The 14,782-nt window shown below is 44.6% G+C and overlaps 1 protein-coding gene across 6 annotated transcripts in view; it reads right to left on the bottom strand.

Annotated features, from left to right (window-relative positions):
* The window catches only part of RASGRF2 (Ras protein specific guanine nucleotide releasing factor 2), a 129,532-nt gene that overhangs the window by 4,273 nt on the left and 110,477 nt on the right, over positions 1-14,782 (bottom strand). For 5 of the 6 annotated variants that reach the window (XM_085567206.1, XM_085567207.1, XM_085567208.1 and 2 more), the window contains exons 20-26: positions 7,973-8,033; positions 7,360-7,463; positions 6,323-6,407; positions 5,148-5,345; positions 2,415-2,494; positions 1,303-1,420; positions 327-395 (exon numbers count right to left, since the gene is read on the bottom strand). In XM_085567206.1, coding sequence (XP_085423332.1) covers positions 327-395; positions 1,303-1,420; positions 2,415-2,494; positions 5,148-5,345; positions 6,323-6,407; positions 7,360-7,463; positions 7,973-8,033 — 715 coding nt within the window. Of the gene's footprint in view, positions 1-326; positions 396-1,302; positions 1,421-2,414; positions 2,495-5,147; positions 5,346-5,370; positions 6,408-7,359; positions 7,464-7,972; positions 8,034-14,782 lie in introns of those variants that run through there. The other variant, XM_085567211.1, reaches the window with a different exon arrangement.

Raw genomic sequence — 14,782 nt, 5'->3', positions numbered from 1 at the left:
TTACAGGATGCCTCAGCAGGTGCTTGGGGCATCTCCTGACCCTCACCCCAGGATCTCAGGGCAGGGAAAACACACCTCCCTCTGAACCCCTCACACCCTCCACAGCTGCAATCCCCAGAGACCTTTCAAAGGAGCAAAACACTTCTTTACAAGGCATCAAACAAAGAGGTCCTGCGGGGTGAGGGTCCCACCACCCCAGGACCCGTCCCGGTGTCTGTCTGTCCTCTCCTGCACACGTGGAAGCAGCAGACACCCACTTCAGCTTTCAGTGGCAGCTGTGCCTCACAAGTCATTGCTGCCACAGCCTGATTTCGGAGCAGGCTCACCTTCTGCTGGTGCTCGATGCGGTAGGAGGTCTGCTGGAACTGGCGGATTTCCCTGATGATATGGGAGATCTTTCAAAAGAACACACGGGTGCAAGTTCAAACACAGTTCTGCTTCAGCTAAGCCACACAAAGCAAGGATTCTGCACCAAATTATTCCGTTCAGCTTATATATATATATATATATATATATGTAACTTCAACTTATCTATAAAAGACAGAACTTCATTATAGGAAGCTTATGTGTTCATTTACTTGCAGAACTGGTAGGGATCAGTGTCTGTCACAGCTACAGCCACAACACTTCACTCCTGATGGGACCTTGTGTCTCTGTTAGCCTGTGCTACCTCCTCCTCTCTCAGGAGGAGGGAAGGGAAGGGCAGACATCACTTCCCAACAGCTCCCCAGGACTTCACTTTCCCAAATCAAACATTCAGTCCTCAGCCAGCCCCGAGTGAGCCACCACTCTGCCCGTAATGAGAGCTCCCCATTCTCTGCCTGGAGTGACTCCTGCAGAGCATAGCCCTAAAACGGGCATTAAGCTGAGATTAGAGGAGAAATTTCCATGCCTCCCTCCTAGTAGGAGCTGTTACAAAACAGCATTATACATAGCAGTGGGACACAGCTTTAAAGTGCTTTTCAGACAGACCAGAGCACACTTTGAGAAGAACACTGTGATTAGTGCTTCCTGCTGAATCACTGCATTCCTGTAATTCTGGTTATTTAAATAATATTTTTCTTGCTCCTCCACGAGGTTCAGGCAGCTGCTTTTGCTGTCCTTTTCTGAGAAAGTGAACTGGGGAAAATTAAGCCCGTGGAAATACCCAGCCTGCCAGAAGGTGGGGATAGAAGACTGGCTCGAGAAATCGCTCTCCCAGCGCTGTCTCTCCAAAGGTAAATTCAGAGGAGTCTCAAGGAAATCAGTAATTAACTCACGCACTTGAACACCTGTTGGCGAATGCAGGAAACTGAAAATTACCATTCTCATCTTGGAGAAATTGACAAGGCCCTCCTCAGTGAAGTTGGGTGTTCCTTCCTCGATAAACGCCAGGTCAGTCAGGTACATCCCGAGGTAGGGAACAGCAGGTGGGTTACAGCTGTAAACCAACACAGCAGCTTATTTGCCTGCAGCTACATTTGCAAATGCATTTTTCTCTAACTTGCACACACTCTTTTATTATTTGCCCAGTTCTAATCCATGGGTTGCATTCCTTTCCAGGACAAACAGCTCCTCTGGATCTGCCTGAGTTCTGTTTGCTCTGCCTGTGATAGATTGAATGCATTCTGCCCAATATCTAATATTAATGGCATTTAAAAAATATACCATTAATTATTCTGGCTGTTCAGTTCTCAGCTCCTCTCAAGATCACTTGAAGTAGTTGTGCTACTCGATTCTGAAAAGCCTGCTTCCAATAACAAAACTCAGAAAAATTCAGGTTTTTGTACAGCTGAAATCAGTTTTGCATACATTGTAGAACACTTGACATGGAATATTCTGGATACCAAAATTACAGAATGTCAAAGGCAATCTGGCAAATCAATTAAAGAAAACAATATCCAAGGACTGCTGCACAAAACCAGCAGGCTGTTTTGCAGCAGGCTGGGAAGCCACAGGAGAAGAAATATCCCTGTGCCTTTGGCCTGCCTCTATGTTACTCTTATAATTTTTGTCAGAAACGTAATTTATTGTCCTATGAATGGGTCTGTGACCTGACACAAGCTTAGTCCCAAACCCTAAAATTCTTAACTAGAACAATCCTGTTTTTCATAAAATCTTCAGTTTATAAAGCTGGTTTCACACTTATTGAAAAAGTTTATCAGTGTAAGTGAAACCCAACAGGGAATGTTCACACAGAAAAAATAGTTTAATTTGTTTCAGTAATTCTCTGGAGCTACTATGGTTACCCATCAGGGGTATTAAATCACAGCATATGCAGCAAAACAATAATGGCAAATAGAACCAACTTAGAATTTAAAAGGCTATTAGGCAAAAAAAAAATATATTAAAGCTTAATCACAGCCAATTAATCTTTAACATGAACTATCCACTGTTTGTAACAAAACACAGTTGTATACTGTAGGGAAGCTTACTTTTTGAGCATTTCTCTCAGGTTTTTAAATCTTCCCTCAGATGACACAGTCTTCTGAAGTTTGTCCATGAGTGCTTTTGTCTAGGAAGAAGATGCATTGCAAATATCATTGCTGTTGCATATCAATGACTGGAATTAGATTCTATCAAAGGTGTAATTCACTTATCCCCACCCCATTTTCAAGAGTAGTACAACAGGCATTACTGAATTAGGAATTTAGCTTTACTGCAGCTCCTCCTGTCTTTCTGCAAATGGGGATCAGGCAGCATTTCAGTTTCCCTGTGAGTGACACACAGAACCTGTATTTATGCTGGTACTACCCTGCAAATGGAAGAAAACCCACACATTTACTGCATTAATGGTCTGGAATTCAGTTTGCTGGGCACACAAGAACACAACAGACCCTACAGGTTGCTGAGAATCCTCAGCTGCATTTGCTGGTGCTGGTGGCAGCGAGGGGTGGTCACTGCCTTGGAGCTTGCACTGAGCTGATTTGGCCTCCAGGTTCCAGAGAAAAGCTGAGTATGTAAATGGGAATATATTCAAGTCTTACACAAATCACTGTCAGTGGGATCAGCAGGCCCTGGCTCCTCCTTAAGTGGAAATAAATCTGATTTTCAGCCTGTTTATGCTACAGATTGAGACTGGAGAGTAGAGAATGATGAGAAATTCATCCTATTTGAAACTGAATTTCCAGTTAAGAGAGAGCTCTGCAGGCAGACAGGGTCACTTTCTTCTGCATAGCAGGCTGATGAAAAATCCAGATTGCATTCCCAATAGGTACCAGAGGACAGTGCCACAACATCAATCTGCTGTGGGTTTGACCTCTTCTTTTTCAATTGAAAAGTTTAAAAATCAAACAAATTCCATCCATAAAACATTTTGGAGGTAAGCTCACTTACAGCAGTTTGTATTGAAAGAATTTTTAACAGATTTTTAAACAGAATAATGTAGCACCAGCTGTGAAGCAGCTGTGAAAGATCTGACTGGAGAAGGTGGAAATTGTATTTCTCTGAAATATTTAGAAGACAGAACATAAAGACTGGATTATCTTCATCCTGACAGGCCCTTTTTCCATGTGTGTGTCTCATTTTTGTGGCTGGCAGTCATTCTCATTTTGCTGACATTCTCAGCAGCCAGGTAAGGGTTTAAGTGAGGTGTTCACTGCACCTAAACTTGAGCTCTTAAATGAAAAAGACTTTTTATCAACAGCCTCTTTCTGGGTAGAAAAACTCAGGAATTTGAGAGGTTCTGACCTTCCTAAAGGCTTTCTGCACAGGTAGTTCTTATTTTAGGCACATGACCAGACTTTACCTGTAGCTTGTAACCACCCAGATGTGTCTACCAGAAAATGCCTAAATTTAGTTTACTTGAACATTTCAGCCATTCAGGACACACACATCTCTGGCTCCAGCCAATTTCCCTGAAAACATTTTGTTTCCACATATTTAAAAAACCACATGCAAAACTCCTTGACAGAAGATGCCAGTCCCACTATTCAATGCCTTAATGAAGGGATGAGACTACTGTCAGGCTAAAAATGATTTACTGCTCAGATAAACACCAGCCTCAGAGGCTGTGGGATTTTAAAGGAGCAAGCAGTCAGCCATAGCTCAAGGTAGTCAAAAGTTCTTCATTAAAAGGCAATATATAACATTCTAATCCAATGGGAAGTTGCCACAGGGTTTATTTTGCTTTTCTAACCTATCACCTTCACTGAATTGTGCTGCACTGTGGGCAGCACCAATGGGCTACTATCACATGTACACACATATACTTCTCTTATAACAACTAAACTCTTAGCTTACTCTATATAATTACATTACTACTATTAAACCCTTCACCATCTTACTTAAGACGGTTTCTTACTTACTTATGGCATATTGTTACTTAAATCTATAGAGATATAGGTTTATAATTTTTCTGATTAATGTCCATGCAATTTTATTTTTACATCAATCCAAGCTTCTTCCAAGGCTGCAAATCAAACTGTGGAAGCTCCTTTCTTTCCATTTTCTACATCCCAGGTAGAAAAGCAGAAATATTCACCGGAGGGGCTCCTGTTTTGTGGGAATCCAGGGCTTCCCTCTGGCTGCCCTGGGACACTGGGACCCTGGCAGGGGTCAGGAACCCCCCTGGACAGAGCCCCCAGAGACACTGGCTGTGATCTCTGGCCATGGAAAAGAGTTTTCAATCTCACAGGATGAATTACCAGCTCTGAGTGTTTGATATGAGTAATAATTAAGTGTGGCACGGGTGCAAAAGTAAAATTTTAGGATTCTAGATGAGGGGTCCAAAGGGGACAAGCTGGAGGAAATTGGGTGTGCCTTGTCCTTTTTCTCCTTCTTCATGCCCTCCATGTCTCACTGTGGTGTTGGCATTTTTCTGTTGGTTCAGGCTGGGCACACACTGTCCAACGTAGGTGACAGATATTGGCACGTTCTTGTAAATCCAGCCCAGGGAGTTTCTGGTATTTAATGTTTGTCACATCCCACTGAGGGCAGAGCCCCACACGCTGCCCTGCAGGACAGAGCTGGGCAGGGCAGCAGAACATGTGAGAGATAATCAGAATAAACAACCTGGAAACCAGCACAGACCAATTATGGCTTCTGCTTTGGCAGGGGGCTGACAGACAGAGACTTTTTGTAATTTCACTGAAGTATCGCAGACTCCTGCACCGTCTCACCTCCGGCCGACGGCGCCCAGCCCGCGCGGCGCGGCCGTGCCGTCTCACCTGCTTGGACACCTTGGCCCAGGTTTTCTTGAGCCGGTAGACTGCGCTCCTGTTGAGGGCCGAGGTGATCTCCAGCACGCCGTTGTAGTTGTGCAGGCAGCGGCAGATGTCGGCCACCGCCACCCACTTCTCCACGGCGCCGGCCCGCGCGGCCGCCTCGGCGTAGCTCAGGATCTGCGAGGCCACCAGGTTGCTCATCTGGCCACGGAGAGAGGCAGGGGCTCAGGGGGCTGGAGCACAGCCCCTCCAACCCGGCAGAGCCCATGGCAAGGCAGGAAAACCCCCTTTGGGCACGGAATGATGGCTCTCGGAACACAAACCCTGCGAGGAGCCCCTGGGGGAGCCGGGGGTGCCAGCATGGGGAAAGGAGATCAGGGCTGGCCTCAGCGCTCCCTGAACTCCCTGGAAGTGCCCGTGGCCAGGCTCCTTCTCCAGGAACTGACAGAACCAGAGGACACCGAGAGCTGCGCCAAGGGAAACTGAAGCTGGATATCAGGAAAAAAGATTTCACAGAAAGGTGATAAAGTTCTGGAATGTTATGCCCAGGGAGGTGGTGCAGTCACCATCCCTGGGTGTGTTCAACAAAGCCTGGATGTGCCAGGGTTGAGCTGAGGTGCTAGGGTTGGGTTGGACTCAATGATCTTGAAGGTCTCTTCCAACCCAATCGTTCTGTGAATTCGGATTCCTAAACCCAGGGAAAGGACATTTGAAACAGAGCTCAGGGCAGGTGGAAGGGATAGGGACAGGAAAGAAAGGTTGGGGATGCAGTAGGAAGGTTTCCAAGCCACCAGTCATGAACCTCAATGGGAAGTCTCCCAGAAAAATTTAAGAAAAATGATAAAGGAGAAAGACACGTAGGGATACAAAGGCATTAAATAGGATTGGTGTTACATTTCTCTGGAGAAATTAAAGTTTCTTCAGTAGGCTGAAAGGCACTGTGCTACAGTTTAAAGTGTTCTACCCTCTTAAATTGCCACTGAAATGCTGAGTACTAATTATTGAAAATTAGAATCTTCATCTGCTTTGATTTAAATTGTTAATTACAAAGAGGCTGCAGCATTCAGTCACTAACAGGTAACACATCACATCACAACACAATCCAGTATTTCTGTTCCAGAGGTCAGAGGCAGACCATGGGGCTCCTAGAAAGCAAGACTGTATTTGAGAGTACTTACATCATTGAAATGTTGACTAGTTTTCATAATATAGGGTGTTCTCTCATTTTTATCCACCTTCATCCAGCCCTGCCCAAGGAACTCTCTAGACATAGGAAAAAAGCAAACAAAATCTTCATAAATGCAGCACAGAGTCTGTCTGTAACCACAGCCTAGGCAGATTTCAAGGATACCTCAATTTGCTGGAAGCTAATAACACAGCTTTACACTAATTCCAGCATCTCACTATACCATTTCTAATGTTGGCTGAAATGCTAAATAGTGTAAAGAAGATTTATTTTTCCCTTAATCCCCTCTCCCCTGTCACCTCATCCCGATTTCCAGCCCTGTGGCCCTACTTACAGCACGTTAGCCTGGCCTGTGTGCAAACCCTTTGTCAGGGGTGTTGGGGTGGTGGTGCCACTGTCCCACCAAGGGACCCTCTGTGCCATGACTGGGTGCAGGTATCAAGGACAGCCTGAAGGGCCCAAAGGGGTCATCCCCAGCCCCAGAAGGGCTCAGACCCCAGCTCAGACCAACAGCTCAGCCCGGAGAGCAGATGTGGGAAGAGATAAATGAAATACTCTTGACTGTTCCACAAACTGTCAAACACACACGAGTCACCACAGAGGCAGAAGCCTCCCACACCCTGAAAGTGTTTGAGACTTTTCCCTGGACACAGATTCCACAGATGCTTCCCTGGGATTGAGGGAAAGGATCTCAGTGCGTGCCCCACCAACAACTGGATGGCAAGATCCACTGAATCCTAAGCTGTATCATTTCTTTACTAGCTATAACATCAACACGTGCCTTTAACCTCGTGCTGTTAGTAGTTTTCTTTTTGTCCTTATTCCTGTGTAGTGCTAGTTTGTCTATATCTTATGCCTGTTAGTTTTCTGTCTATTAAATAAATAATTCACTCTCTAATAGACCGAATCAGCCGTTACTAAAGAACTTGTGACCCAGGGTGGGTTTTGGGGTGCTGGCCAGCTCAGTACAGGCCTGTGCAGAGGGCAGGGGTGACCCAAACCAAACCAAGCCACGAGTGGCAGGCTCACTCGTAGGGGATGCTGCGGAACACGACGTGGTCCAGCAGGGTGATCTGCTCCGCCAGCTCCATGGCCGAGAGCGTCTCGAAGCACTCGGGCTTGGGGCAGTCTGGCTGCAAAGCAAGGACAACTCTGAGGGGTCTCTGCAGTGCCACGGGGCACGAGCAGCTGCCCGGGAACGCTCCACGGGCTGTAATTAACTTCGGGAGAAACGAGAATTAACAACCATCGCAGACAACGCAAACACCCGTATGGAAATTCATCATACTCCAGCTCAGGAGTATGAATGTGGGTTAATTAAACTCTGCACTTGTAATTTTATATATATTACTATCTTCCCCTTTTTTTAAATATTGAGATTTTATCCAAATACTAAAGTTTTGACATGCTCATTTTGACAGGAGCTCCAAAATCTTACAACCTCTAAACTGAAATGGACATTCCCGCTATAAAAAACACTACAAAAAACACTATATAAATAAATAAACTGTATATATATATATATATCCATCTAAAAAACAGTCTATCTATCCACAAATACAAGCTGCAGTTGTGTTACATTTTATTAATTCAAACACACAACATTTTCTCTAGGAGTATTTAACTCTCAAGATGAACTTACCATCTGAATGATATCCTCTATTTTCAAATGGTTATCATCTTGATCATCCTGAGAAAGAGTCCTGAAAAATAAAATAGCAGAACATCCTCTATAATTGTCCATGGTTGTGACAGAAGTTTATTGTAGATCAGCAAAGTGGTTTATTTAAAATAAATCCTAAGTTTGAAATTGAGGAGGTAAAGGAAAAAAAATCTGTAGCCTAAAATGTGATTTCTTGCTTTAAGTAAAAATATATAAATTGCTACAGCATCAGAGGCATGTAAGATGAAATATTTCCATGGAGGTTTAAGATCTTTCAGCTAATGAATCCTGGAAATTGTCCTGCTCAGTGTCCCACACTGAGCTCGGTGTGTGGAAATAGACAGCAACAGCAAACTGCAGCTTTGTCCTGCAGGACAAAATTTCAGTAATGAAAGTATTATTGAATGAATTGAACAATTCTGCTACAGAAAACCAGTGATTATTGAGGTTATTTCACAGTAATGGGTCAAAAATTAACTTGGTGAAAGTAATTACTGATCAAACATCTACCCTGATGTAGCACATTGGCACATAATTACAGGATCTTCAGGATGTTACCCCTTCACGTGGGAATTACAGGCACAAAGAAACCTGGACCACACTGGATTTATGTCATACAGGAGTGAGAAGGTTTAGGGAGAAGGAACATGGGTCAGAATGTAAAAGGCTGCCAGAAAGGACACAACCCTGTGCCCAGAAGTCACCGTGCTGGTTCCCCTCAGCAGGGTGAACCTCAGGGTGAGGTGAGGTGCAGGGGGGTGTGGGAATGTGTCCCTGTTGATGGAGTAAACAAGTTACCCTTTGTCCCCTTAAAAAGGACAAAAGCCCAGAAGTTTCTCTCCTCAATTTGGTTAAAAGACACCTCAAAGGACCTTGGGGACTTCACCTCAAACTTAAGGATAGCCAATTGGACAGGACACAAAAAGTCCTGCCTAAGCAATTCACTAGAAAAAAACAAAAGAAGGAATTGCTTTTGTGCAGTGTTTTAGCAGGAGCAAGAACCTCTTGCCCTGGCTTGGTTTTTCTCTGTAAAGAGCTTTTTTATTTTGCCTTTTGTCGCTGTGGGACACGTGAAAGCACCACGCGGACCACCTGCTGCTTCCAAGGTAAAAAAGGAACGTTTATTATCTGACTCTGTCTTTTATACCTTCCCAAGGGTGACATTGGATTGGAGAGTGAATGGGCCACCTCTCCAAAGACATTGGACAAACCACCAGTACATCAAGTGTTCTCCACCCCCATAAAAGAATGTAAACAATACGTTGTTTACAGAAATTGTGTGGGAAAGTTCTCCAAAGGAATGTAAACTCAGAAGGCTTTAGGAAGTCTTAAGAATCAGGGTGACAGCCTTTTATTAAAACTTTTGGTCTCCAACATTGTCACAGGAGCCATCCTGCTTCTTTCATGCCACCTGAGGTAGCTGAGCTGTCAAGGGTATAATGCTTGTCCCTGAGAGTTTATAAGACCAGGCTTGAAAAGAGAAAAAGCATTAGGGGGGCCCTGCTCAGCTGAATTCCCCAGCACAGCTCAGGCGACCATCCCAAAGCTCTGCTGGTTGTTGGAGTCCAGCACATCCCTCTGGCTGCCCTGGCTGGCTCCAGACCCTGGCATGAAGTCAAAAACACCTGTGGGCTCCATTTTAGCACGTGGGAAAAGCTGCCAACTCTGTGTGAGGAATTAGAAGCCACAAGGGTTTGAGCAGTGTGACATTTGAATTAACACAGGGTGGAAAAGTAGAATTTTGGGGATTTTAGAATATAGCTCAGGAGGTCAAGATGGAGGAATTTGGGTGTGTCACAGCCTTCTTCTTCTTCTCCTTGCCCTCCGTATCTTGCTGTGCTGGTGACACTTTTCTGTTGGTTTAAGGACAGACACACTGTCCAACACAAATGACAGATATTGGCACGTTATTGCAAACATGGCACAGGCAGTTTTTGGTATAAAATGCAAACACCACCCTGAGGGCAGACAGAATGCCATGGCCGAGCTGCTGGACAGAGCTCATCAGGGCAGAGAGAGAATGTTACAGATAAAGAAAAATAAACAACATTGAGGAGCCAATCCTATGCATTTCAGTCTCCTTTGGCCACGCGGGCTGGGAGAAAAGGGACTTTAGAACTCCTGGGGTTCCAACAGGCTGGCCCCGAGAGCTGGTCAGGGAAAGTATAGGTTGGATATTAGGAAAAAATTTTCACTGAAAGAATAATAAAGTACTGGAATTGTCTTCCCAGGGAGGTGGTGGAATCACCATCTCTGGATGTGTTTAAAAAAAGACTGGACATGGCACTTGGTGCTATGGTCTAGTGAGGTGTCAGGGCATGGGTTGGACTTGATGATCTCAGAGGTCTCTTCCAACCTCATAATTCTGTTTTCTGTGGTGACCCCGGGATGTCCCTCTGCTCCCTGGTGCTGCAGGCTCTGCCAGCTCCAGGAAAGGACCAGGGAAGGCACCACTTGGCCTGCAGACCTTGGCTCTGGCTGTGAGACATGGACTTGTACCAGGAGGTGTGCAGGAAGCTTTCATCCAGCACACCAGGCTCTTCTTGGTTTGCCCGGCCAAAATTAAAAATTAAACGCAGATACAGGATGGCAGAAGCCTCCTTCCCTTAGTTTGCAGCCTTAAAAATCCACGCAGAACACCTTCTGGTTTTTCCCATAAGGGCTGGAAACACCTTGTGCCTGCAGGGCAAGGTGTGTTTACCTCTCCAGGAGAACCCTAAGCTTCTTGCCCGGATAATAACCAGTGCAGCCTCAGCCCCTGTAAATAGCCTGGCAATCTGTCCTGCAGAGCAGCTTATTCTGTGCTGCTCCTCGTGCCTGGGGGCCTGCAGGAAGGTGGTGTTCATCCTGTGACAAGAGCCTCTGGCAATGACAACCACACAGGCCCCTGTCCCTCTGCCCCAGGAATTCTCATCAATTGTGTAAAATCCATCACCTGAGTCACTTCCACATCATTCTATGTTGTGTTGTGTTTATGTTCTATCAGGATCTCCCCTTCGATACAGAAATTGCTGTATTTGCTTAATATGAAATAAAAGCACAGGATTCTGAAATGGAAACAGTCAGCTTTCCCCCATCTTTCCTCCTGATACTCTCTGCCATGACATCTCATGTTTTATGTAGACTTTCAATCTGTCGCTCTAAAGAGATGCTTTTTTCCTACCACAGTGGTCTCATGAGAAAACCCAAAACCAACTCTCCTTTTATGCCTAAATATTCTACAGTGAAATCTGCAGAGGGCAACAGACCTGTAGACTGGAAAATGGCATTTTTTGACAGCACCAACAACAGCTTCCATTCAGTCTGTGCTGCTGTCAGCCTTGGGACACCCAGCTTCAGCAGAGGAGTGGGGACACTCGCTGGGCTGCCCAGCCTGCCTGGACAGCTCCCACTGCACTCCCTGGAGAGCTCCTGGCAGATCCTTGTGGAAAGAGTCACGGGAGACAGCAGAGGCACAGAGGGGCTCTCCTGAGCAATGTCCTGCTGAGCACTGAGCAGGGTGACCCCTCCAGTATCTCCAGAAATGAACAAATTAAACATAAAAGAAATATATTTCTACATCTTAGAATCACCAGTTAAGATTCTCTTTCTCTCTCTCTCACTATTCCTCATGCCTGACCAGGCCAAATATTAAAATAATTTTCTACTTGAAAATATTAAGCATGTGTCTCGTCCTTTCTTTGTGGTACATAAAGCATATAAAAATATTTAAAAGCTAGGGCAAGTTATAGAGCCTGAAATGTGTTGCTTGGTGAGATCATACAAGGCATAAAAATTGTTCATCCATCACATTTTGACATCTGTGTATCCCTTCATTTCATTTACGTTTAGTCTGAAGAAGAAGAAGAAGAAGGAGAAAGAGCTGTTTCTGGAAACAACCTGCTTTTCTCCAGATAGAATTATCTATCAAATTTGTTCACTGCTGTTCAGTCTGAACCTACACCTTCCTGCTTTCTTATCAATTAAATTTTATCTAGATTTCCAGGGTTAGTAAATCAGGCTGATAAAATCTCCAGCAAAACATACATTGGGAGGTTTGCCTAGCTTTCAGAACAGATACTGAATTAAAATAAGCATTTTTACCCTGAAGAGGAACCCTGTCAGTCCACACAGCAGAAATCCCATCAAGCAAGAAATACCAGCTGCTTTGTTTGATGACTCAGGGCATGAAGCAGCTCAGCATCTCCCAGCAACATTTTTTTTGTCATTCATATTCTAAACAGAACCTTTCCCAGAGCTGACCATGCTGGATATTTGGGACACAAACCAACCTTTCCTGCTCCTCTGATCTCTGCTGACAAGGGGACGGATTTCCCAAGGATGTGCATGCATGCAAAGGCTGGGGCAGCTTGTAAAAAGATGTATTTTTACCCAATGTCCTTCAGGGAGGCATAGAAAATACGTCAGAAAGCAAGAACTTTTTTTTCACAAATGTTTGAAATTGAATTTTTTATAACAAATGCTTGTCCTAAGCCCATTCTGTGTTTGTCAACCTTTCAGACTCAAGAGTAGGCTACAAAAACTGAGATGTGGGGAAGGCAGGGCCTACAGTGACAGTTGACAGGCAACCCAGAATTCTGATAGAATACATGTTTTAGACAAAATGCCTGCAAGCACTTCTGCAGAACAACAAAAATTTACAGCACTCACTTAGCAAGTAGGTGAGAGACTATTTTTTAATGAAGGACAGACACATCAACTGGATCAGTCCTTCTTCCCATTTTCAACCCATCCCAGAGAAACCTTTTGAATGAAAGTTTCATCAAATCTTCCTGCTACGACAGACCTGTGCTTGCCCATGAAAAGCATGCTGTCAGAAATCTTCAAACAAATTGGTCTCTAACCACAGTAAGAAAAGCCCTTCGGCTCCAGGTAATTTGTATTTCCCCTCTAAGTGGTGTTAGATGACAGGTCTCCATTCAGAAGGAATCGCTGCAAGGTGCAGGGCATAGGCTGAGCAGCTTTTCTCCAAGCCAGAACCTGGAACAGGAGCCAGGAGAGGAACACAAACCCTGGGACCACCTCTGCACGTTCTGCAAGGGGACAGAGCAAGACACAAGCCCCTGCCTGGGTTCTGCCTGAATTCAGGGAATTTTGGGGGAGAGGATCTCCCCCGTGGCAGGGAGAGACTGTGCCTGCCTGCACGTTGTTTTGTGGATTGGTGCTTCAGGTAAACACAGCCTCCCACCTGAGAGGAATGAGGGATTTGTCCTTATAAACCAGCTGTGGGTCTGCTGGTAGATAAAACCAGCACTGGGAGATGAGACAATGGGAAGGATTCCAGTGATGGAGAAAGATACTTGTTTTTACAAATAAACTTCAGGTTTGCTGATAAATTAAACTGGATTTTGAGAGATGAAAGAAACGACTGGGAAAACCCTAAATTCCATAGGAATTAAAAAGTTAAAAGGAAGGTTTATACTTTAGAGGGAAGTCTCTGGTATCAGGCGTTCTGGGAAGTCTGTACTGTTATAAATGAATTATATGAGCACAAATTTATTCCAAATCATATATTACAGCACCTTTCAAGTACGTCAGCCAATGGGGAAAGAGAGAAGGGAAATGTGGCTGGGAAATTGGGATAAAAAGGAGGCTGCATCCTCCAAAAACTGGAGAGACCCCAGGGGAATGCCCCATGACCTCTCCCTTTATTCAAATACAGTAAAAAGGACTCCTCTGTCTCCTTTTTGGACATCAGCCTCTGGTGTTTGTGGGTTAATTTTCATAACACACCAGAGGGCTCCTTGGTAATGCAAACCCTTCAAAATGGCCCTTAGAGCCTATGGAAGGCTGAAGGAGCTCAGGAAATAATTTTTGTCACTGCAGGCTGTGACGTGGCAGAGAATCCCCAGCGTGATGCAGAAGAGGGAGGGACCCTGAGGGACGTGGAGCCCCTCCAGGGGGATCAGTGGAGCCTGAGCCCAGGGGTGAGCACCTTGGGTCAGCAGGAGCTGGTTCCTGCAGCAAACAGCCACAGCTCGCCAGCCTAGGGCACAGCAGCCTCGGTCCTGGCCTGACCTACTGTGAAAAATGCACATCTCATGGCTGGCATTTGCAATTATTATTGCAAATGTTACAATGAATACTATGTGTGCAAAGTTAGAAAGTTATGCTGTATTAATTCTCTTAAGTAGTGTGTTAAACACAGTTTTGGGTTACAACATACTGTTGAAATAGAAACTATAAATGTGGGTTTTTTTTATAAAGAAATGAGAGACTTGCTTTGAGATAACAGTCACAGAACACTTAAATCTTCCAGAGAAGTGGATTTTTTTGTTTTCTTATCAGAAGAAACTAATTTCTTCAGGCCTTGCTAAGGCTCAAAGACACCATGGGGATTACAAGAAGGAGCTGACATATCCCAGAGTTTCTTGTTTTAAATAGAATGTATGCATAACCATGAAGTATATATGAATATGCAGCAGTGTATGGTTTTTAAGGGTGATTCCTTTGTTCACAAGGCATGCTTTTTGGCAGATTAGTGCCCAAAAACATCCAGACATCTGTAATTCTTTGCTTTTTATTGTAATTGTAATTGTCCTAACTCTTGATTTTTATTACTTTAATTTTATTAGTATTTTTATAACAATTTTATTATTATTAAATGTTTAAAAATTCTAAAAACAAGTGATTGGTGTTTTTCTCACCTACTGACCCAGCCAGGGCACACAAGGCACAGAACAAACCCCAGGTCAGTGCTTCCTCCTGCTGCACCACAGCAGCACTTCTGCTTGCAGAGGAGATGTGGGAAAGCCTGCGTTCCCCTGCCCTCTGGAGAGGACACAGGCA

This window comes from Lonchura striata, chromosome Z (genome assembly GCF_050655825.1).
Source record: "Lonchura striata isolate lonStrDom1 chromosome Z, ASM5065582v1, whole genome shotgun sequence".
Taxonomy (NCBI): Eukaryota; Metazoa; Chordata; class Aves; order Passeriformes; family Estrildidae; genus Lonchura; species Lonchura striata.
This window is presented reverse-complemented; position numbering and strand designations above follow the sequence as displayed.